This window comes from Stegostoma tigrinum, chromosome 20 (genome assembly GCF_030684315.1).
Source record: "Stegostoma tigrinum isolate sSteTig4 chromosome 20, sSteTig4.hap1, whole genome shotgun sequence".
NCBI lineage: Eukaryota > Metazoa > Chordata > Chondrichthyes > Orectolobiformes > Stegostomatidae > Stegostoma > Stegostoma tigrinum.
In genome coordinates, this window is record NC_081373.1 from 35,719,311 (window position 1) to 35,745,068 (window position 25,758).

Here is a 25,758-nt window from a genome sequence, read left to right on the forward strand (position 1 = left end):
GATATAAGATTTTTAATATTTTTATGTTCTTCTCAGGGGTCTTCCATTTAAACTACACCATTGGGTTCACTGGTTACAACTCAGCTCACTACTTTTTTCCAAAGTAACTGGGGAAATTTTAAACTCGAATGGCAAGGTTTCGAATTGGTATTACCCATGTGCTGAAATCAAAGCTGATAAATACTGAGCTCATGATATTAACGGTCCTTTGAATAAATCAATGAATCTCTTTAAAAAAATCCATAAATTTCTTTAATGAGTCAACCTTAGTAAGGAAGCGTAAATGTGTTGCACTGCACACCCTCAAACGAACAAAAAAGGAACTGAAAGGTTGTATGTGTCATACATTGTGAAAAAGTCTTGGCAATGCTGCTTCTTGACAGACTGAAGCTGGGACATGCCTGTAAAAGGCAAAGGGGGCGGGCACTGATCAATCCATCATCACTCGGATCATTCGATGTGCCACTAGTGTGGTCTGCTCATCATGGCGGCGGCGGCCGTTGAGAGTGCGACCCAGTTCCAGGAGGTGCTGGAAAAAGCTAAGAGGTAGGTTCGGGGCCGTGGGGGTGACGTTTGGAGATTTCCCGAAAAACGTGTACACCAGTTCCCCGGGCTGATGGAAGCGGCCTCCTTTCCCCACACCCCCCCGGGGATGGAAAGGCCGGTGTGTGGGCACATTGCTGAGGCCCAAGGAGCTGCTTCCTTCAGCCTTTCCCGTAGAGTTTTCGGGCTGAAGGAAGCCCGGCGGGTTTTCAGTGCGGGATCCGCCCATGGAGCGGTGGAAAGGCACTGGTGGAGAGTCGGGCGGTGAACCTCAGACACACGAAGCTGTTCTCCTGGCGTTGTTGCTGACGGGGGTTGGGCTTGGGGAAGAGGGATTGTGCGAATCGAAAAGAGACGATTCGGTATAATTAACCATGAACTTTTTTTTTGAAAACGTGAGTCGTAAAGAAACTGGCAGTAACTTCCAACCACCTTTGCCTCCATCCGAACACGTTTGACTAGGTGAATTGTTTATGTGGGTGTTATCTCCAGTCAAGGGGTATTTACGCAGACATTGCGATGAGGAAACGGGCTGCTGTATCATTCACTTGTCGTGATTTATTCTGTGTAGGAGTATTAGTGGTCCTGATTCTTGTCATTCCCAAATAACAAGAGAAACAATGATTAGATGCTGCTAAGTTTATATTTACGAATTTTGGGAGGGAAGATGAATGGAGACAAAAGCTGGGATGATACAGTGTGGAGCTGGAGGAACACAGCAGGCCAGGCTGCGTCAGAAGCAAGAAACGTGACGTCTCGGGTTGAGACCGTTCTTCAGAAACGGAGCGGAAGATGGGAGCTCAGAAATATAGATTGAGGAGGGATAGGGTTGGGGATGGTAGGTGGAATGGTGATAGGTGAATGCATGTAGGGAGTGGTGGGGATTGGTCAGTCAGGTGGGAGCGGTGGATAGGAAGGCAAGAAGATGGACAGGTTGTGCCAGGTCAAGGCCTTGGGGATGAGAGGGAACGTTGGACACGAAATGAGGCCAGTGGTGGGGATGTTTTAAAACTGGTAAATCCTTATTTAGGCTGTAGGCTTCTCCAGTTTGTGGGTTTGTGACACTGGAGGGGGCCCAGGATGGACGTATCACCCAGAGAGGGGGAGAGGGAGTTAAAATAGTTGGTGACCAGAAGGTGTTGTCGTTTGTCACAAACAGAGCTCTGCGCTACAATATGGTCTCCAAGCCACCGCTTGGTCACAGTGATGCCACCCACAAACTGGAGGAGCAGCACCTCAAGAGCCTGTAGCCCAATGGCCTAAATGTGGATTTCACCAGTTTCAAAATCTCTTTGCCCCTGGCCTCATCCCATGACCAACCCTCCCTCTCAACCTCGCTTCCTTTACCTGACACAACCTGTCCATCTTCGCTTCCACCTGTCCACCCCTCCTACCTCACTGCCCAATCCAAACCACACTCTGCCTGCATTCACCTATCACCATCCCACCTACCTTACCCAGCCCCACTCCTCCTCTCTCTATTTCTGAGCTCCCTTCCCCACCCCTGTTTCTGAAGAAGGGTCCCAACTGAAACATCAACTTGCCTGCTCCTCTGATGTTGCCTGGCCTGCTGTGTTCCTCCACTTCCACACTGTAATCCCTGACTCCAGCATCTGCAGTTCTTACTATCGCTGGAGAGGAAAGCTAACAGTTTTACAATCCTAGAAAGAACAAGTTCAAGTTCAAGACCTGGTATGACAAAATTACCGAAAACAAGTTGTGCATAATTTGCTAATGTGAGCTTCTGCAATACAGTGTTTTTTGTTTCTTCTGGCTTTGCTTATTCTTTATAAACTTAACATCAGTGGCATGTTTTAGAGACTGTTGGCTTGTTCTGTCACCTGCAGCCAAACTGCTCATAAAGTATTAATCTAGTTAATTTGTAAACAGTATGCACTGAGCAAATTAATACTATTAAAAATGAAATTCATTTATGCACAGATTGCATGAACAACTATTATAATAATCAGCTGGATTTTCTTATCAATCTGTGGCAAGCAGAATATATACTTCAAAATTTGTTGATCAGTCCAGAAACTGAACAGGGTTATATGGTGAAAATCATGGGATGTAGAGAAACTATAAACTTCTTTATCAACAAAATGAAGGTGCATAGAAGAGGAAGAACATTTGCAATGTTATACTTACATCCAGATGCCCCTAAATTGTAAGTTCATTAGAGTCCTCTTAGCATTTCTTTGCAGATCTTAGGATGGTTGAAATTGTTTGCAGGCTACTAGTGATTAGTGAGATCTTTGTGACTGTCAGATTCAGCCACAGTGGGTGGAAGTGAAGATGTAGTTGCTACTGGGGAGAATTGGACCCCGCTGCCTTATCTTTCTTGTTCATACTGGTTATTCACTTAATCTCAGTGTTTATAGTACACCTGATTTGGCATCTCTAGGCATCGTATCCTGTGATCTGAGCTTCCCACTCACGATGGTCGATGTGGAAGGGTAAGGTAGGTGGGATGGTGATAGGTGAATGCAGAAAAACTTCTCAGGGTGTCCCTGAAATGTTTGCCACAAACCTCCACTATTTTGATTAATGGTGGTCAGTTTTCCATGCAGCATGATCTTGATCAGTTGTCATCAAGATGCCGGTGATGTTGGCTATTTCTAGAACTTCAGTGTTTGTGATGCACTCCTACCAGAGGATTTTGAGGATGCTTTGGAGGCAGCCCTGGTGAAAATGTTCTAGAAAACATGTGGAACCATGTGGTGCTGCACGGAAAACCTGCTGAGCTTTTCTGAAGAAGGATCTGGCCCGAAACGTCACCTTTTGAGCTCCTAGAATGCTGCTTGGCCTGCTGTGTTCATCCAGCTCCACACTTTGTTATCTAGGATAACACTTCCAAGTTGGTGAACTGTTTGACAACATTCTGCTTGGTTCCCTCTGTTCCAGTGCTTGGTCTATATTCTTCTTGGGGTGCAGGCTTATTCTGGACTCTAGTTTTCTTTAAATGGACTTTAAGTCTGAAGACTTGTGCCAGCTTTGAAGAATGTGGTGTTATGCATGCAGCACAGACATTGGACCAGGAGAGCACAGTTTATTGGCAAAAAGAAGTTAATGAATTTTTTTTCCCCAGGGTCTTTGTGTGAGTCTGAAGATGAGTGAAATGAAACCTCTGCCTTCAGCTCTTCTTTTGCTTGTTCATATGATGGTGGATATGATGGTGAATAACCTCAGGGCCAGCACATGCTCCACCTTAAGCCATTGTGATTTGAAAGGGAGTTGAGGTCACTGTTCTGATTTATCAGTATTGATTTTCATGAAACTGCTTCACTTTAGCTAGGAACCTAGGTAAGTATCCCAAGTTTATCACAGTTTTTTTCAAATTCCAATTCTGCTCACACATCAGAGACCTTGGTGAGGTCTACAAAAGTGATGTGCCGGCCTTTGTCTTGCTCTTGACACTTTTCTTGTACTCGTCTGAGTGAGACTACCATATCTGTGGTACTGAAAATACTGCAGTAGCTCTCTGGGAGGTTTTCTTTGGCATGAGGCAGCATGGCGGTGCAGTGTTTAGCATTTCTGCCTCACAGCACCAGGGTACCACCCACTGTGGCTGAATCTGACAGTCACTGTCTACGCTCAAGCTTCTGTCTGTGGCAAATTTGCACATTCTCCCCACGACTGCGGGGTTTCCTCCCACAGTCCAAAGATGTGCGAATTAGGTGGATTGGTTGTCAATACCAAGAGGACACACTGGCCATACTACAGCGTATCAAGAACATATCGGAACTGACGGTGAAACTCCTGTGACCACTAGGAATCAGAATAGTGCACAAACACTCTGACCAGAGTGAAGCAGTTTCATGAAAATCAATACTGATAAATCAGAACAGTGACCTCAACTCCCTTTCAAATCACAATGGCTTAAGGTGGAGCATGTGCTGGCCCTGAGGTTATTCACCATCATATCCACCATCATATGAACAAGCAAAAGTGTCATTATAGTCACACTATAATGAACACTTACAAGCACCAAAGACCCCATACCATGACATGCACCACTAATGTAGTGTACAAGATATCGTGCAAAGACTGCCAATGCATTACATCGGTCAGACAGGAAGGAAGCTAGCCATCTGGATACACAAACACCAGCTAGCAGCAAAGTGACACAACAAACTTTCCCTCATTTCAGTACACTCAGACAACAAAGGCCATCAATTTAGATGGGATGATGTGACTATCCTAACCCAAGCCAACTGTAGACACACACAGCAATTCCTAGAGGCCAGGTTCTCCACCTGTAATGCAATCAATAAACATGTAGAATTAGACCCTACATACAAACCCTTGCACAAAACAACCGGAAATTTCATAAAATACCTCAACAGACCAGATCATATAAATACTAAGCAGAGTAGAACAACATCACTTCATTGGAGACAGCACTGATGATGTTACCAAGCATGGTGACAAGACATCAGAACTACAACCAGCCAGCTCAGTGAGCAAATCAACCTCACGCAGAACCCAAGCTACAAATCTTCGCAAGAACCTTTCATCTAGTTCTGTCTTGACAGGCTGTTATTGATGGCACTACTCTATATTGTGCAGTTGACATTGAAGGGTATTTCAGTGTACTCTGACCAGAGACCCAGCGTTGACTTGCTAGTGTGTACTATCCTGACGTTGCTGCTCCTCAGAACTTTTGATTTGACACCTTGATTCACAGATGTTAGTGCATCACAGTAGTTTCTGATATGCTTAGCATGGGCAACTGGTCAATGTTTTCCATAAGTATGATCCATGGTTTATCTTTTTAACCATGCTGCATGGCTGATGTTGGCTATCTTTTTTCTTTTGGCTGGCCAGCTGAGTCGTATAAACATGATTTTGTTGCCACGAGATCATCGAGAAGAACAGGGACACGTTTGATGCTATGTCTGATCTCAATGGAAGTACCCTGTACTGCACCGTTGTGTTCCCAGATTTCAGTCTGAAAAAGGTGTTCCAGCATGGTCTATCTCTGCACAATGAGGTTTGCAGATTGCTGACTCAGTTTCTATAGGCTGTCTCTAAGTTTTTCTTGGTCTCGGTGCCAGCATAAGTTCAACTTTATGTGAATGTGTCGGTGGTCAGTATGACAATCGGTGCTGGCTTAATTCTAGCTCCAGGAGATTCTAGTTGAAAGTTCTAAACAGCATGAATTACAATGTTGATAAAATTAAGTTAACAAGGTGAAAAGCTGAAAGTGAAGTTTTACTTATCAAATATTTTGATAACTCCTGTTCTAAAATGAAAGAGAGATCTTACCATTCTTTAGTACTGTGCTGCAATTGCGTACAGTTAGGCGTTGAGAAATTCCGGCCTTTAATTGTTGTCGTGGTCTTTGTAATCATGTTACTGATTTCAGCCCCTCCTGGCTACTGCCTCAGGCTGAACCAGATTTAGTTGCAACCCCAGTAGCCTATTACCTCTTGAGCTAAGCAGCTGACCCCATTTCAGTCACAATGACCATCCATTTTCATGTCTGTAGCATCACTTAAACTGTCTGTATCTCAGCCCACTTTCTGCTGAAACTTTACCTAGGCTTTTGTCACCATCAGACTCAACGGTTTCAGTATTCCTGTCCAGTCCCATACTTGCTTCTAAAATCCAGCTCATCCAAAACTCTTGCCTGTATCCAATCCCAAACGAAATCCTGTTCATCGCAGTTTCCCCTGAGATAGGCTCTCGTCTCTCCACTTTACCCAATTTTTAAAAATTCCAATCCTTGCAACCTTGTCTTTCCCCAACACTGACGACTGTACAACGTTTTACAGTTCTGGTTTAATTATGTGCTTTAGTAACTTGATCTTGTCTTGAAGTGGAAGCCACAATCAAATTAATTGTTTACCCCTCTGTTCCAATCTTGTCCCCCTCAATTCTGCTATTCTCATTTCCCCTCTATCTTCTGGGTTCAGTTGTCCCCTATCTAGCACAGCTTGCCTTGATTCATTGTTTTCGTGTTTTACCACGCCAAGTAGAGCATGAGGTAGATAAAACATGTGCTGTCATCTGTTTCTATTTGTTTTTATTCCTCTGGAACAGGTCATCGTATCTTCAGAGGATGTGGCTTGAGGGATGCCACTCAAAATTAAGTGTGACTGACTGGACCACTTTCCCACCTCTACTGCCTGTCACAGGCATATTGGAATGATTTACAGGTTGATAGTAAATCTGTTTGTCCCTGTTGTATACGTGCCTTCTATGGCCATCAAATGTTGGAGTAGGATTTGAGCTCTGGGTTTCTCAATAAGGATGCTAACCACTGCCCCACAAAACCACCACCCTGGAACACTGCAGATAATTTCTAAAAGCATGAATACATAAAAATAAATTTAAAAGGCCTACGGCATATTAATTTTCTTTTGGGTAGTTTGGAATGAAAAGGGTACTACAGTTATATACAGCTCATATGCCATACCTGAAGTGATACACTGCCCGTAGCTGAATGAATCTCGGAATATTTATTTATTGTCTTAATAGGATCCTGTGGTTGTTGCAGATTCATCAGAACGTTTAGTTAGGCTAAAAATTTACATTGAAGCTAGAGTCCACAGATCACTTATTTCCTCAAATGTTGATTGAATAAGATTGATCTAATTGAAGTGCTTAAAATGATTCCAAGATAAGGAAGGGGAGGTAAAGAGAAACAGTTTTCTGCTGGATGAGTCCTGAACATGGGAGTTTAACCTTGCCTCAGAGTGCGCTATTAGGGTGAGGTGTCAGGATGAACGTCTGAGCACAAACTGTAATAGAATTACAGAGCTGTTTGCCTTTCTTCCAAAAGGCTGAGATTGATATATTTAGTATTGACCCTCAGGGATACGGAACAGTTTGTCTAAAGCTAGTTAAGATGCAGGTCAGTCATGATCTAAGTAACTTGTGGAATGACTGTCAACAACAAATAGCCCCATTTCTGTTAATGATTTTGGCTTCCTCTGTGCAATGATTAAAGCAGGTCAACTGGTATGGAACACTAAATGAGTGGGAATACAGTATAAGAATTCTGTAGTCCTGAAGGTAAATCCAAAGGTACAGCTATCAACACAGAATATTTACCTTGGCTAATAATCCTGATCATATTACATAACTATAATTACTAGCTACATTGAGATTTATTGTATAATTGGACTTTAATAAGTCAAAATGACCAGGGTAAAGCTGGCAGTAAAGCTTGTCATTAAGGTTGTATAAAATGTTCAAGGTTGTTGAGCTGTAAAGATGGTAGAAAACCAGTTCATTCACTAAGGTCAGACTTCAGTCTCTAGGGGCACTTGTATGGTTTCAAAATATTGTAAATGAATAAAGTGTCAAGATTTGACTTTCTAATAACTAATTTAAGTTTAATTTTAAAAATTCCCTCTTTAGGTCATTGGTCGTGGTTCATTTTTGGGCATCATGGGCTCATCAGTGTTTGCAAATGAATGAAGTCATGACTGAACTGTCCAAAGAATATCCACATGTTATATTTGTAAAGGTAATTTTCACAAATAATCTGCCAAATTTTCTGCAATGTAACTATCAAAAAGTACGTATAGTAAGTAACACAAAGGGCATAGAAATTGAAATATAAGCCTTCTGTTTCTGCTGATAATTCTTCTGAGATAAATTGAATCTTTTGGAACAAAGCATTAATCTATAATTTTTATAGAACACTATAAGAAAACAGATAAATTATCAACAATGTTTACGGAATTATAGAAGCTGGCACTACAGAGAGAGGCCAATTGCCCTATCTGGTCTGTGGTAGCCTAATCCTACTTTCTAGTTCTTGATAACAAGTTTTCAAGGTTATGCCACGTATATCCAAATATATTTTAAATATCACGGTTGTTTTTGGCACTAACACGAACTGACATGCTTTGTATTCTAGATCTCTGTCATCATCTGGGTGACAAAAAATTCACTTCTCTAAGCCACCTGTAAACTTTCAATATTTGTTCCTGGGTATCAGTACCGCTTCTACCAAAGGATATAGGTCATTTGTATCAAACTATCAATTCTGTCCAACCATAGCTAAACTTGTTGCTCTCGATCTCGCGCTCTCTCTCTTCTCCTCCCAACCCCACCCCACCTAAGACATCAGGAAATGTTTTTAACCCAGCCTGTGTGCTGGGAATTTGGAATTCACTGCCTATAAGAGTAGTAAAGGCAAAAACCCTCCACATTTTAAGAATCTCTAGAATTGGAGCCCTTATGTTCGTTTTGACTTGTACAGACTCACTGGGCCGAAAGGCCTTTTTTCTGTGTTGCGGATCTATGTGACTCCACCTGTAAAGAATTCTTTAAAAATAATAAAGTCAGTTGAGTGCAGAATTGACTGTGGCTGAGAAGTCAGGACAGACCTAAAACTGGTGAAAGATAATTAGCTATGTGAGTGGGTTAGAGTTGGGATATTTGCATTCAAATGTGCAAAGTTCTTTTTTGAAATAAAAAAGCCAGGGAAGTAGTGGCATTAGTTAGAATGTTTCAGTCCAGTTTATAACAATGCTTTAGCTGGCAAAATTGGGAACTTTCCTCCCAGGATAAAATATTTTCAGGAGAAAGTAAAAAGGAACAAACGTTTGTCTTGGTATTAAGGTTTTGAATGCAACATAGGGCTGTTGTTGTTATATCCCTGTAGTGTGGAAATGGTCCATTTGGCCCAACAAGTCCACATTGCTCCTCAGCATCCCAGCCAGACCCATTCTGGCCTGGAGGCTTTGAGGAGCAGTGTGGATTTGTTGGGCCGAATGGCCTGTTCCCACACTGTAGGGATATAATAACAACAATATTATTGTGTTAATAATAATATTAGTATTATTATCCCTATATTGCATTCAGGACCTTAATGTTTAACCCACCTAACCTAAACATCCCTGGGCACTATGGACAATTTAACATGGCCAATCCACCTAGCCAGCACATGTATGAATGGTGGTAGACCACAGAAAATTGTGGCTGGGTTTATCCTGTGATGTCACCTGATCACATTCCAATCCCATTTCCAAATTTCTGTTTTTTTTAAATTTAGCTGGAATAGTTCGATGCATTTAGCTGGTGTGAATCTGCTTTTGAGATCTTGCATGATCGATCCTATATACATGTGAAGTTGTGGTGAAGTGTTGAGCAAGCTTATCACTTCGTATTTATTTTCTGTACTTTATGGTGGAAAAGTACAGACCTGCAGATGTACCCCTCAGCAGTTGGTCAGTCTTTAACTGTGCAATGGGCAGAAATTTGGTTCATGTGTGCTGAATTTACTTACACCACCATTGTAACAACTGCTGCACAAGATGAGTGACTCTGGTAATTTGTGGATTGGCATCAGATTGTTGCTGAAACTTAATTGGTTTACTGAAATCAAGATAATAAAGTGTGAAGCTGGATGAACACAGCAGGCCAAGCAGCATCTCAGGAGCACAAAAGCTGACATTTTGGGCCTAGACCCTTCATCAGGTTTACTGAAATCTTTTGGTGAAGAGAACTCGCACCTTTTTCTGGAAAGAGCCACACTTGACCACAGAATCCTTGGATGATTTCACATCCCTGAGGTCATTAAAAGTCAATGAATATTACCTTGATGGTGTCATTGACATATAGAAGGAGGCCACTCAGTCTATCCTGACTGCACTAATTAAAAAAATCTCATTACACCAATCCCGTTTTTGAGCTCTTAGCCAATAATTCTGTTGACTATGGCAAAGCAAACAAGTATTTAAATACACCTTGCGTAGGGTACTTGAGAGTTTCTGGCAATTAACATAGATTCCCTACAGTGTGGAAGCAGGCCATTTGGCCCATTGAATCCACACTGACCCTCCAAAGATCATCTCTTCTAGACCCAACTCCCTACCCTATCCCTGTAACCCTGCATTTCCCATGGCTAATGCACATCCCTGGTCACTGGGCAATTTAGCACGTCCAATCCTCCTAACTTGCACTTTTTGGTCTGTGGGAGGAAACAGGAGCTAGAGGAAACCTATCCAGACATGGGGAGAAGTGCATTTTCCACAAAGACAGTCACTCAAAGGTGGGATCAAACCCAGGTCCCTGATGCTGTTAGCAACAGTGCTAATTACTATGCCAACCATTCTGTCAGGTAGCAAGTTCCAGAGTCCCACCAACCTTTTTGGTGAAAACGTTTCTCCTCAACTTTCTTCTTGGCCTTCTCCCTCTTGCTTTGAATCTGTGCCCTCTTGTTATTGCAGATTTCCATTGTGTTATAGAGGCCTTTGGCATTTGTCTGGAGAATAGGACATTTTACTAAAAGCAGAAAAGAAATCTCACTGGAATTAGTAGTCAAGACTTCCCAAGTCTTCAAAGTCTGTGGGCATGAATGAAAATTGAGATTTTAATGTCCTTTTCAGCAAATTCCTGTCTGCAGCCTTAGGCACTGTGAAATGTATAAGAAAGTCCATTATTCTGGCCTATTCCAGCATCATATGAAACTTGTCTAAATCATGGCAGTGTGGAATTTTTGTAACCATCACATTGAATATTTTGTTAGAAGAGCTTGTTTTAAAAAATTATTTAGTTTCTCTGCAAGAATGTTTAGCATGTGCAGATGTAATATTGATTTATATGAAGAACATTAGTCGTTTAACTCCAAATTTGTTACAGTCATCTTGTTATGGACTTCTTTTATAGCTTGAAGCTGAATCTGTTCCAGAAGTATCTGAAAAATATGGCATTAGTTCAGTGCCTACTTTCTTGTTTTTTAAGGTAAGATTTTACTTTGAAACAGATTCTAAAACGTCAACTCCTTTTGAAGAAACTCAATACCAGTTGCATTGTTTCTATTTTTAGGTTGCCATAGAAACCAGTTTCTAAGCTGCCTGAATTTTAAAGTGATAAGAACCTTGACAAGTCGTAAAGTACCAGTGTAAATAATTTATTGTGATGTCTGTCTTTGGAAATTTTTCTTGAAATGCAGTTTCGTGACTTAACCCCATATAGTGAAGAAATATTTGTATGTTAATTGTAAATTGTTTCAGGTTACAATTGATAAACATGCTTTGTAAGAATGTGATGAGCGGAACAATATTTATTCTAAACATTGTTGGAATTTTCTGAATGAATTCATTTTGAAAATCTGCAGGCTTTGCTAACGCAGCTCTGTTTTGCTTTAAGTTTTTGAAATGGAAGACATATATCAAGGATCAAAAGGTTGAGAGTTAATTTGTATCTGTTGCTAGTTACAGGGATTTCTATATATTGTAAGATTCATAAATGATAGGATTAAAAAGATTGATTTATGTGTCGATTAACAGTTAAAAGATATTTTCGATAAGTTAAGATCACCCAAAATGTTCTCACTGCATCTTTTCTTCCATATGTTGTTTGTTTGTGTTAGTTTTAAATGATCATTGCAGTTTTGTCATTTGAGGTTTTTTTTTGAAGAGAGATTCCTCCTCTTCCCTACTCATGGTTCGCTTCTGATTTTAAAGCTGTTGTGAAAAGTGGAGATACTGCATAGGTAATTTTTTTAAAAAATGGATGAATAGCAAGACTTAGCTGGATCATTGAGCCAGTCTCATATGCTCATGATACAATTAAAATTTGCAATTCTCCATGATTCTCACGCCAGAAGCTTTGTAAATGCTGAGTTAGGTACTAATTTAGTTTGGAACACTGATAATACCAGGTTTTTCCAAGTATTTCAAAAAGTAAACAGGTAGTTGAGACAAAAGTGCTGTGCTCTGATGAGCCCACAATTTGATGCTTATAACTTTGTTTTCTCTACGGTGTTATTGTCAACTGTAAATTTCCAGTTTCATTTTAGTTTTTAACAAGATTTACGATTTAGCTCTTAATTTTTTAGTACGATTGTCCATTTCCAAGTTTTACTGCATGGTGATCTTTGACTTTTACATAGTCAGAGTGATTGCTTTTATGTTAAAATAGTGTCTCTTGATGGAAATATAGTTCTAAGTGGTTATTTTTCAGAGTCACTAATATTGCTTTGCTGCAGTTGTGGCTTTGATTTAATCAAAGTGAATATGTTTGCTCCAGAATTGTCAGAGAATCGACCGAGTAGACGGTGCCCGTGCTCCTGATTTAACTAAAAAAGTGCAGCAGCACAGTGAGACTACCAAACAAGACTTGAATGAACAATTGGGGAAACTTCTAAATTCCGCGCCCTGTATGTTATTTATGAAGGGAACTCCTCAAGAACCTCGGTGTGGTAAGAGTAATTCTGTTTTAAAAATGTAGCTGCAGAGTTTAATTAATAATTGCTATTCCAAATGCCTGGAATGTTTTTATTTGAACATGGGATTAAAAACTGCTTACATATAGGATATATAACATATTAAATTGTTACATTCTGATTAAAAGAAATTGGGCAATATATTTTGCATGTTTGCAAAATCATTCAGTGTAATGACTTCATTTAGCTGGCACTGATTGGTGTAATGTCTTATGCAAATAAGGTTTGAATAAAGTAGGCCACTCAGCTCTTCAAGCTTTTCTGTCATTCAATAAGATCATAGCTGCTCTGATTTTTTTTTTAGCCTCAACTCTACGTTCATGCATATGCCCGATTTTAATCTTTACTTCCCTTGATAATCAAGAATCTATCTACCTTTTGCTTTTTTAAAAGAATTCAAGATACTGCATCCACTGCCTTGTGAGGTAGGGAATTCCAAAAAGACTCAACTCCGGAGAATTTTTTTTTCTTTGTCTTAAATAGGTGACCCTATATTTTGAAATTATGACCTCCCTAGTTCTAGATTTTTACAAAAGATGAAACATTCTTTCAACATTCACTGAATCAAATCCCCTCGGATTCTTCTATGTTTCAATTAAGTTACTTCAAAGTCTTCTAAACTTAAAGGGATACAGACCTAGCCCCTCTAACTAACTTTTCCTCATAAGGCAGTCTGCTCTTTCTAGGTTATTAGTCTAATAAACTTTCAAAGAACTGCATTTGATGCATTAATGTTCTTCTATAAGTACAGTGACCAGTATTGTCCACGTAACTGCAGTCTCTCCATTGCCCTGTAATAATGAAGCATAACCTCCCCACTCTTACATTTTATTAAGGGGAATTGAATGCAACATTCTTTTGGCTTTCTTGAGTGTTTGCTGTATGTGCATACTGACCTTCAGTTCATGCATTTCAAACTCCCAGGTGTCTCTGTCTTGAAGCTGTGCAATGTGTCACCATTTAAAAGTTTGAGATAGAAAGCAGTCATTGTATGTTATTCAGAAGTACAATTATGATAAAAATGTTCCCAATTCAGTTTTAATCATTCAAAATAATATTTCATTATTGAGTGTGCAAAAATGTAAACCTTTTCATTCTTTTAAATTCTCATGGCCACCAGGTGTCTTAGTATTTTGCACCTATCAAAGAGCAATTGTAGTGTCGTCACTTCTTAATATGGGGAGTGCAGCATCCAATTTCCTCACAGTAACATTGGTAGAGAGTAGTGTGTCATTATTAGGTCTGTCTTCTCTGCTGCTCTTCAAAATAGTGTCATGGGATCTTTTTACTTAAGATAAATGTGGCCTTGGCTTAGCATCTCATGTGAAAGACAGGACTTCTGACTGTGCTGTATTGCCATCAGTACTATACTGGTTTCAGCCATAAGTATTGTGCTCCAATCCTGAAATGGGCTTCAGCTCTCAATCTTCTGATTCAAGGGTAACCAAACAACAGATGATACTAAACATATTCGATTGAAATTTAGTTTGCCTGTTTACATTGGCTGTATTTGCTAATCCACATTGTTATTTTGTGTGTAGTCTAGTGAGACAGCCTAATGTCAATTTCAAAAGAAAAAAAGACTAACGGAATTAATTGTTTTGTCACTGTTTAAAAAAACATGCTAACCGTGTTTAACTCCTCACTTCTCTAATTCAAATAGTTAACCAAATAGTGTATATTCCAGTTTGAGGTTCTATGTCCTTTCCATCTGGTTGTTTAAGTCCTTAGTCGAACAATCGCTAATTATCTTAATGCCTTCGTTTTTATTCTACATTACTGTTGTGTAGTTTAAGAAAAGATAGTGAGATAAGTTTGATTTTTATTTTGGAGCTTACGTATGGAATGCAAATATTTCTGCAGGAACGTGACTCCATCCCCTAAACGCTTTGCAGGTAACCATCCTTCCCTAAGGGACGGATGTCAATTTTCACCATTTTCTGTCTGCAGTGTTGCAACTCTTGAGCTAACTTGTGAATGATTTACAAAAAAAAAATTCTTTTAATGGCTGTAGTGTTGATCAATCAAATTGGTTTGTGTTTGTTAACTTTTCATAAAGTTGATTTTTTTTTTAAAGATGAACTAGTGGTTTCTTTATTTCTCAATTAATTACTGCTTGTCTTTTTTTACATTCATTGATTACTGTACAGAAAGAGACCATGTATGTGTTCTGAAAGAAGTGGATATATATCAAGATGGCAAAATACATTAGTACTTTTAAACATACTCATTTCACTTGTTTTTCCATTAGAACCAAAAGAAAGATTCACTATTATTTTGTATTAAGGTTTGTTTTCTTCAAAATTGAAGCCAATGGGAAGCATGGAAAACTCTGCACTGGTTAGAGTCGTACCTACTAGAAAAGACGATGGTTATGATTGGTGGAGGCCAATCTTCTCAGACCCAGGGCATCGCTACAGCAATTCCTAGGCCCAACCATCTTCAGCTGCTTCATCAATGAACTTCCCTCTATAAGGTCAGAAATAGGGATGTTCACTGATACTGAACAGCATGTGTCCACAATTCTCAAATACAGAAGCAGTCAGTGACCATATGCAGCAATTCCTGAATAACATTCAGACTCATACTGCTTAGTGGCAAGTCCAATGTATTGCCCATCTCTAACATAAGACTATACAACCATTTCCCCAAAGTATTTACTGGCGTTATTATTACTGAGTTCCATATTGTCAACATTTTGGGGCTGACCATTAACCAGAAATCAAATTGGACCAGCCATATAAATATTTGGCTATAAGATTGGGTCACAAGCTGTAAATGCTGAGATGGGTAACTCCTCACTTGGCTCCACAAAGTCCGTCCACCATCAACAAGACATAAATCGGGGTGTGCTGGAATTCCGTCTATTTGTCTGTTTGAGTGCAGCTCTAACAAAACTCAAGCTTCACACTACCCAGGACAATGTAGTCTGTTAGACGCCCTTTCAACCCAACTAAACATTCACTCCCTCCTCCATCATTGGAGCATGGCAACCATACACAAAATATACTGCAACAATACATTGAAACTCCCCTAATGTCACCTTGCAAATCCATGATGTCTAACACATGGAAGGAGAAGGGCAATAGACATGAGAACACTGCTGCCGCCACCATCACCTGCAAGATTTTCTCCAAGGTACTATCCGACCTGATTTGGAAGCATATTTCTGTTCCTTTGTCATTACTGGGTTAAGACAGCTTTTTCTTTTCCTTGCTGTAATTATTTTTGGTTGTGTGGCACTTTGATTTCTTTTATTTTTGAAGCTGATAGACTGCAAGTCTTCACTTAAAGTTGTAGTTATAAGTCATGAGTTTCAGGAATGTAAGTGAAGCAACTTTTAAGCAATTCTGATTTTGTTTTTCCATTTTCCAAAAGAAAGCTGTAGTTGGATTCTGCTTGACCTTTCTCTACAGAGAAAGGATTAAAACATTATATCATGTTGAAATGCTTCCATCAACAAATTCCTAAATTAGTTAAAAATAAGTTTAAAAGATAAAGAAGTAGCATAGTAATCACCTGCTTGCTGCCCAACCTGCTTGCCATCAGTCTTGCTGACTGAACTTCCCTCTCACTGCACATGCTGTACTAATCAACCTAGTTACTGTGGGTCCTTCATCCACCCTCAAACACGTGGACTCTCCTGCTTATCTTGCTGCTGAGTCTCAAACTTGCAGCCTCTGTTACTCTTGCTCTCACTATTTCTTTGACCCTGCCAGTTTAAATTCTCCCTGTCTTGAACAGGAATGCACTTTCAAGATCCAGACCAGCTCAAAGCTAGATCCCTCGGATAACAAAAGTGCAGGTCCCAACGATCCAAGCCAGGGATGTTGAATAGCTATTTTGTTTAACTGTATGCTATATGTGAAACCTGGAATGGGTCTACTTTAGCTAAATAACATTGTCTGCTGGGTATGTTTCCACCATGCTTTGCTACAACCAAGGCTCTAGTCCTGCCACAGTTGCTTATTTGCAAGGTCACATCTTAGACTCTTCTGTATAGTTGAGACCCCCATTCTGTTATGACTTTGGAGGTTGGATCTGAACCGGGACTTAGGCTGCTGTTCAAATAAGGTCCTAGATTGAGTCCAGGGAAGTGGGGAATGAAGGGATTAGTAATGGCAAGGAACAGTAAACGGTTAAGTCAGGAAGTGACAGACCACACATTTTAAGTTCAGCAACAAAGAAAGCGGTCAGGGAACTGGGTTATGCTGTTCCAAAATGGTGCTGATTGGTTCGTGTGGCTTGTTGCAAAACTGTCAGGAAATTATTTTAGAATGAACCTTGCAATGCTAAATGAAAATATTTACTCTGTTGACTAATAAATGGGTTATGTTTAACTAGGACCTGCAAACCTCCCAGCATGACTTCCCCTCTGATTCCAGTAGAAGTGAATGTTAAATCCTTAAATAAGCCACAACCCACAAATGCAAGAACACAGCATTTCCTGGTTGCTTTCAGGTTGTCTTGTGTGAAGTTAGAGTGCCTCCAGCTTTGAGTCATCACTACTACTTCACCTGAAGGGAGTTCTGTGTAGGTTTACATAACATGACACAAGACTCATTCACTTGCTGAAGGACCCAAGCGTGGGACTTGGAAAAATTCATATACTTTTCTCACTTTTCAAAAAAAAATTGTTTCTCTCCTCTTTTAAGAGATGCAAGAGGTAAGTACACTATGATGAGTTGACTGTCTTGACCCATAACCATGCTGTGGTGGGTCAGCTGTGGTAGGTGCAATTCCAGTACAACTGAAAGACTCTATATCTAAAGTAACGTCAGATTGAACATCTTTAGGTTAGTAATGCTGCAAATCTTCCTGCTGTAAAAATTGGGCCTGAAATTTCTCAAAACTGCATCAGTGTTAATCTGTTGTATCCTGTTTTGTTTGGCAGGCTTCAGCAAGAAGATTGTGGAAATTCTCAATGAGCATAATATTCGTTTTTGCAGCTTTGATATTCTTTCTGATGAAGATGTGCGTCAGGGCCTAAAAGTTTACTCTAACTGGCCTACATATCCTCAACTGTATGTGAATGGAGAACTGGTGGGGGGACTTGATATTGTAAAGGTTGGTACTGTAGTATTTGGGTCCTGTGGTGAAAATGTATGGTTTATAGCTTTTTACTGAAACCAAGGCAGAACAGCTTGTCCTAGTAGCTTTGGTAAGATGAATCCAGCCATACGGGTGAAAAATAATTAACCTCCAAAGTGACAAAGTGTGAAGCTGGATGAACACAGCAGGTTAAGCAGCATCTCAGGAGCTCCTAAGATGCTGCTTGGCCTGCTGTGTTCATCCAGCTTCACACTTTGTTATCTTGGATTCTCTAGCATCCGCAGTTCCCATTGTCTTCTAACCTCCAAAATGAAGTGTGTTCTTTTACATCTGAAATTCTTCATTTAAAAATTAAAAATACTTTAACAAAGCCATGCAGGAAGCATAACTGTAGCTTTCTAAAAAGTTTATTTTCATCAGCTGCTGAGTAGATAATTTTGATGTTTCATTGCAAACAGGGAAGATTGTTGTCCAACAAGAAGGTGATCACTGTCTTAGGCAATGGACAGGGTCTAATTAAAAATGCACCCTTGATGGTTGTACACGTTAAACAAACAGTCAACTAACTTTATGGACTATAAGCCACCCATTGAAATTCAACTCACGTTGAAATTCACAAGCTAAAGCATGATGCCATAAAAAAAACTATGAAAGTCACAGGCATGGCCCATATATGGTCAATGAAATTACTGTAAAAGGTTTAAACAAACTCTAGCTGTCATTTCAGAAAACTAACTAAATCAAAGTATTTCACAGGTGAGTTTGCAGTCAACTGCTTAGTTAGAATTTCTGACAAAATCCATGTGATTAAAGGCTTCTGAACTGTGTTAATATTGTGTCTAATTAAGCTTACATTATCTTTTGATCACAAATGCAATATGCTGAATTGATATTTTAAAATTCCTTTTTAAAAAAAAGCTTAACAGTAACACTACTTTTTTGCTTTCTGCATATCAATATTAATCCCCAGATTCTCTCCTAGGAGCTAGCTGAAACTGGTGAACTGGAAAAAACTTGTCACAAGGAAATGCGATTGGAAGATAGGTAAAGTAATGGTTGTTACTGCAATGGATTTGATGTATTTTGTGCAGCAAGAAATATTGTGACCACACCTAATGTAATGTTTTAACCTTTTTTTGATTCTTTTAAAACATTTAGATTTAAATATGATACAAAACATCATAGCTACATTCCACAACGTTTTGTATTCAGTAACTTTGTATTTTTAGGTTGAAAGCACTGATCAACAAATCAAAAGTTGTCCTGTTTATGAAAGGAAGCAAAGCAGTATGTATACTTTTATTAATTAACAGCTCAAATTCAAATACTGATTTAAGTCATGCATGAATATTTTGTATAAATATGTATACACTCTCAACTAAGAGTTGTCAATGGTGGCACATGTGAGACCTGAACAAACAATGTCAAAATTTAAGTAGTTTCAACATTCTGCCATGAAGAAATCAATGCTTATTATTTTATTTTTCTTTTTAAGGCATGTTTTAGCTGTAGTGTTCCTTAGTCTGGCTAGGGGAAGGTGCTACTTGCCTTGTTATGCCACCATTGCCTTGCTGCCTACTACTGTTAGGATTTTGCACAGCCTGGAGGGAAACAACATCAAGGCATATTTCAGCATTTTTGTGTGCCAAACAAGCATCTTAAGAGGAAACATTAAGAACATGATCCTAGTCACATTTGTCAATGTTGTTTGTAATTTTATTCTTAGTTGGCAAAATGTGGATTCAGCCGCACTATTGTGGGAATACTGAATGAAACTGGGTATGTATCAGCATTTGGACTACAAATATAGTTTATTAAATTAATGTATTAACTTATTCTGGTTAAGTTGGAGTTTAACATTTTACTTTCTTAATATAGTGTTGAGTATGAAACATTCGACATTTTGGAAGATGAAGAAGTAAGTTCTGCTATGTTTTAAGCTATTGTACGTGAAGTGAACAATTATGGATCTGATTGTGTGTCACCCCTCTGATTGGAATGCCTCTGCTCTGTGGAAGCATAAGGCATGTCAGTTTCAGCTGGGCCTTCCTGCCCCCTGCATTGATGTGGAAAATGATCCCATTTATTATGTAAAGCAACAGTTTCATAATAGTGCAATGACCAAAATTTTATGTATTTTTGTTAGCATTCAAAATCTTCACTAGGATGCTGTGCGACCTATGAACTGAACCTCATTTCGAAAACCAATGAGTTGCAGCATTCCATTTCAGTGAAATGGGAGCTTCTCTATCAGATATTCATAATGAGACCTGTTTTACCACTGTCAGTATTTATTTTGTACTACCTATCACACTTTTAGGTGACGCAATGTTTAGTATTTATACTGTTTAAAAGTCTGTTACAGTAACAGTGGGTGCAGAAGCTATCATGTGCTGTGTTTTGGGCAGTCACCCTGCAATTTTTCTGCAAAACCACTAGGTGTCAGCAACTAAATGGAATTATCAAATCACATCATGCACGTGTGGCAGAAAGCAAGTAACTTCTTGCTGTATGTAACATTGAAATGTAAGCATATTATGAAGATTCCTCCATTTTCTAGAAATATAAAATGAATTTAGTGACTGATTAATTAAGAACATATCTTAAGAATATCTAAAGATCTTAACATGTAAAGAAAATTAAATTTCCACTTTGGGTATTTGCTACTTAATTTATTTTCAAAACATAGTCATTTGTTGCCTTAAGATTGCAAGTCTTACAGTATGTCCTGTGACAGATCTGACCTAAAGTGCAAAACGGCACTGCTTTGAAATACTCCTTTGAACTACCAATCAATAGTAAAAAAATCAGGATAGCTAACTGCCCAGTAGTAAAGTTGAGTGTTCCACTTTTATGTATTGGACTGCTAATTACTTGGTGATCTTAGCTTTAATTCATGTATTTGTTTTTTTTTCCCCCACAGGTGAGGCAGGGATTAAAAACATTTTCCAACTGGCCAACATACCCACAGTTATATGTGAATGGTGAACTTGTTGGTGGGCTTGATATTGTGAAGGTAACTTTTATACATTGTTAAATATAAAACTGGAAGGGCTTCACAGAAATATCCCTTGTTTTATTGTATCTGCGGGAAAAATAAACATATTTCCTTCAAAATAAGAAAGGAAGAACTTTGCAATGACATAGCATTTCATAACTGCATTGACATGCAGACATTTTGTACATAGCACATGCCATGGGCAGCAGTGGAATAAAACAGCACATTGGTATTTTGTCGATACATAAACGTTGGCTCATTAAATCTGCCCCTTCAAGTTGATGAAAATGTCTTTTCTGGACATGAAACCAATAACTATGCAGCATTCCCTTGCCATTGAGGATAAAATAATAAGCATGTTTATAGTTAGAAATTAAATCAAATGTCACCATCTGAACTTGCTCTTTCTTCAGTTCCTTTATGGTTTAGTTGATATGTTGGCAAAAGAAAAAGGTAGAAGTATCATTAATCTTGGGTATGAACTTTCACTATATGATCTCCCTGAAAGAGTAAAGTTAGCATCTGTGAGAGGAACCTGCTGATATTTTCAACTGAGTACTAGGAAGGAGCTACAAGCAGGCATCTTTTGTGGCTTGGGTGAAATAAGAAGAAGTCGTACAGCGTGTTCATCATAATATTACAGATAAAAATGAAAAACTGACTCCAGTGATTATTTAGACTTCATAGTGGGGTAAGAGCTGTTGAACAAACTTCACCAACTACAATAACATTAAGGTTTTTGAAAACTGCTTTGCAGTTATGTTGCGAAAATCCTTTTTGGTGCTAAAGAAGATACGGAGACCAAGAGTTTTGGCAGTGATCAGGGCCTGTAAAGCAAAGCCAATTAATGACATCATAGTTGTGGTGAGGCTGCAAAAATATGTGAAAAGCCTTTCTCCTGAAAAGCTGAAAGGATCAAAATTGCTGGCCTCCCCTTTTTTTTGAGCAATAATGACAGCAGCTAGTGTAATAGGTTATGGAATAGGTTGGCAGGTATGTGGTTGAGGGAAGATAATAAATCAGTGACCTGGATCGTGATGTTGGGTAGGGGTTGACAGCATTGATGGCGTGTTTGTGTACGTTGGCAGAAGATGATGGGAGGGAAACAGTTTTGGTCACTTGGTTGGGATGGTGTCAAGTTTTAAAGTTACCTGGGAGATGGGGATTTTTATTTTGAATACATCCTCATAGTGGGTAATTTGCTCAACAGAAGCATAAGTTTCCAGGTGCATCAGGACTTGTGAGGTCCGATAGCACATCTTCAAAGGCAGCTTGTATTTGGAAGATCTGGGCCAATATTTGTGCCAATAAATGGCTTGGATTAGCTGAGGCAGTGGCATTTGAAACATTGCATGGCAAAATGCCTCTCTGTCTCTGACTGCTAGAAATTGATAGATGTTGAATGGAAAGATTAACAAAAGAGTAACGGTGTGTGATTTTCATTCATTCGTTCATTGATTCATGGGATGTGGACTGTGTTGGCCAGACCAGCATTTGTTACTGTCTTCAAAGGTGATGGTGAGCTGCCTCCTTGAATTGCTGCTGCCCTTGGGGTGTAGGTACTCTGTGTTAGGAAGGGAATTTCAGGATTTTGAGCCAGCCCCAGTGAAGGAATGGCAGCAATATAGTTCTGGTTTGAACTGTCGGTTGGAACGGAACATGCAACCTCGGGCTTGCTCTTCTTGGTGGGAGAGTTTACAGATTTGGTATATGCTGTTAAAGGACCCTGGGTGATTTGTTATTGTACTTCATTCAAAGACTCATACTCCAGAGCAGAATTCCAGAGTTATTTTAAGGGTATAAATATTATATTACTTATATAATGGTTTGAACTGACTTTTTTTTTGCAGTAAAGTTGGTATTTGAGCAAGAAGCATGTTAAGTTGGGAAATGGGCAGAACATTAAAGAAGCATTGACTCAAAGAAAAGCTGTAACTATGTGGAAAATGAACTGAGAGCCAAAATTGCACATAGTGGTATCCCACTGCTGTTGTACAAATCAGACCTTTATATACCAGTTAACATACAGGTTTTGCATTAGTACGGGTAGGACCATTTGGTATTGTTTTAGATTCTATTTCATATATGCCAATATAATTTTTGTTTGAAGGTGCTGCCTGAGTATCTCCATAAAATTTTTATTGGCATAACTGCCCAGGCATTGTATAAAACATGCTGAATTATTTTGCAGTGCATGCTATAAATATCTTGGATACCAATTTTCATTTCACAAACAATATACTTAAAGCTTGGATAGACTGCATCCCAATTAAATGTTTATATAAAATCTGGATTTAGCATTCATTCCAAATAGAATCAGGAGACTAAATCTAATAATTTTTTCATGGAAATATTAATATTTTATAGCTGTTAGTTACAGTCGAGATGATAATCGAAACTTTTGTCCATTTTACAAATCTAGGATTCACTTTTATAGTGGTTAAATTAATGGGTAACAGAGGATGCACATACCACCGTGTACAGTCCTAATTAACATTTCCATGAGTGTAACTGAACAGGACAACAGCTGTGGAAAGAAAATAAGGAGAGTAGAGCTTAGAAACTGCACATTTCTGTGTGAATGGTGTTTCATGATGTTAACATGAATGTTTATGTCTTTTGATATAATAGTTGACCCTAAGGCAATGCAATAATATACAACTTTTGTTTTACAGGAATTGGAAATAAGTGGAGAGCTTCTTTCAACCTTAAAAGGAGAAAACGCTAGTTAGAATTTTGCAAAAAGAACAATCACCATCATACATAATGTTAATTTTAAAAATTGCTAATTGGCAATAATGTGGTCTAAAGTCAGGTAACAGAATAGTGATTATAAATCATTTTTGATGTTTCCATGCTTTGGTAATTCATGAATAACATGGTAGCACAAAGGGAGCAAAATGCAAATGGTAGAACAGTAAAATATTAAACCTCTTATTATAATAAAACATTACTGGTATATATGGTGTGACTTTTTATTGCACAGTGAATATAAGAAATGTTCACCATTTTAAGCACAATCTGGTGAAATAATTATTAGTAAAAAAGGTCTAACTTTACATTGTGCAGCGTTCAAGTAACAACGTGCTGTTAATATATTTGCATGCAAATTAATTGTGCGCTTTGGTCATTTGTTTCTATGTTTGTGATTTATTTGATAAATAAATGACAAGTTTATTTTTGTTGATGCCCAGTGAGCCACATCTGGACACAGCTGTGAAAAAACAGAATTCAAGAAAAAAATTGATCAAAATATCTCAATAGAATCTTTCATTAGTATACCTGCTTGGGTATCACGCGTAAAGTGCTGAATTATGTTACCATCCCTTGCTATAAATATCTTGAGACTAATTTTCATTAAAAAGCTACTTCAGCATGAGCACAGTGCATTTTAATTAAATGCTTAAATTTAATCTAGCTTTGGGCATTAATTATGCCTGTAAACTATCAATTTTTTAGATCTTCACTCAAAAAAAATGCTGCCAAGGTTTGAAAAATTTGTGCGAATAATTATTCTTTGTAAAAAAAGAAACACAAATACAGCCTTTCAAATAAATATTTACAAGTTTGCCATATATTATAAAGCTTTAGATAGCTATAGAGTTCTAAATTGCAAATAAACTAAGATTTTAAAATACCTTATTTCCAGTAGGATTAGAAATAGTGCTAGGTGGGGAGGAATTGGATATCAGTATCTTTAAGAAGTTCTCTTTTGAATTTTGAACCAAGAATTGGCACTGGGTTCGAAACTAATGTCATCAAGCTAGGTACCACAACTAGTGCCCATTAAGGAGGTGGATCTGAATCGGGTAGCAAATTCAGGTTAGTCGTATATTGTGAGGAAGGTAAAATAAAAGATGTAATGATTTTTATGTATTTGGGAGGTTGATGGTGTACAACAAGAGGCCATTTGCTCCATCTGCCTGTGCCAGTTTTTTGTCCAAGTGATTCCATTTGTCTTTTTTTTCCATCCAGTATCTGCAGTTTTTTTTCATCAGCATTTATTGAATCTGCCTCTACCACTGTTTCAGGCAGATTGTCATAATTCTTTGCATTAGGACAAATTTACATCTTTGGTCCTGTTGCCAGTTGCTGTAAAACTAGTTTTTGACCCTTCTCTCACTTAAAAAGTCTTGAACACATAAAAAAAATCTAACTTTCCCAGTGTCTCCATGTAATTGAAGTCCTGCAGCCTGGTATCATCTGAGTTTTTTTAGATATTATGCATTTTACAGATTTTAAATATTTATTTTGTATCTTAAACAGTGTTATCAAATAACATTTGGCTGCTAGTCCATAAAGCTCTATAGGGACAACATAACCAAAATAGAGAGAAGTTTTAAGGAGCATTTTTGAAATCATCTAAGCAGATTGAAATTAAGAGTTTTGGGCTGGAATGGTTGGCAGTGGTATTACTGATGGGAGCGTTATAAAAATGTTTGCACATCTGTTCCTAGGTTTCTTGTTTCAGATCTACCTTTAAAACTGGACTATATTTTCTATTGTCTTTCCTCATTCATCTCTCCAAAAATGCATCATTTCACACGTGTTAATGTCATCTACTGTGTGTGTGCTCATTTCACCGGTTTGTGTCCCTTTTGAAGTCTGGTGTTCTCATTACGTTCACTGTGTATTTCTAAGTTCCATGTCACCTGCAAAATTTTAAAATTTTAAAATTTTCCTTTCTGCAAGTCCGCCTGATGAATAGTTGTTTTTATATCACTGCTTTTTCTAATTGTCGATCCCTGGGGGACACTGCTGTATACTTCACACGTTTCAGTCTGAAAAATAAATAGTAATGAATCTTTCTGAAATATTGATAACTTTGCATCCAACTGCCACTGCTCCCTTAATCTCATTGATTTCAGTTTTGCTAATAAATGTCATGTATTGCTCTATCAAACGAACTTTTTGAAAGTACATATAAGGAACATTTAAAGTACTATGTTTATCAACTCTGCATTACTTCACCAGA

The 25,758-nt window shown here is 38.5% G+C and overlaps 1 protein-coding gene across 2 annotated transcripts; it reads left to right on the forward strand.

Annotated features, from left to right (window-relative positions):
- The first annotated feature begins 432 nt into the window (after nt 1–432).
- On the forward strand, nt 433–23,965 carry glrx3 (glutaredoxin 3). 2 transcript variants are annotated; one of them, XM_048551131.2, is made up of 12 exons: nt 476–546; nt 6,589–6,704; nt 7,912–8,020; nt 11,173–11,247; nt 12,538–12,709; nt 17,628–17,800; nt 18,768–18,829; nt 19,015–19,072; nt 19,512–19,564; nt 19,664–19,703; nt 20,709–20,801; nt 23,459–23,965. In XM_048551131.2, the coding sequence occupies exons 2-12, from the start codon at nt 6,694–6,696 to the stop codon at nt 23,513–23,515; spliced, it is 903 nt and encodes a 300-aa protein (XP_048407088.1). In that variant the 5' UTR covers nt 476–546; nt 6,589–6,693; the 3' UTR covers nt 23,516–23,965. The 2 variants fall into 2 exon arrangements, with proteins under 2 accessions (XP_048407087.1, XP_048407088.1); XM_048551130.1 differs by lacking the exon at nt 6,589–6,704 and having other exon boundaries at nt 433–546.
- Nucleotides 23,966–25,758: the final 1,793 nt, after the last annotated feature.

What these genes read in the sequence shown, in the direction of transcription:
- glrx3 (XM_048551130.1), top strand. Translation starts at nt 485, where the DNA reads ATGGCGGCGGCGGCCGTTGAGAGTGCGACCCAGTTCCAGGAGGTGCTG. An exon ending in CACATGTTATATTTGTAAAG is followed by an intron (nt 8,021 to 11,172) that starts GTAATTTTCACA and finishes CTTCTTTTATAG; the next exon opens with CTTGAAGCTGAATCTGTTCC. An exon ending in TTATGAAAGGAAGCAAAGCA is followed by an intron (nt 19,073 to 19,511) that starts GTATGTATACTT and finishes TTTTATTCTTAG; the next exon opens with TTGGCAAAATGTGGATTCAG.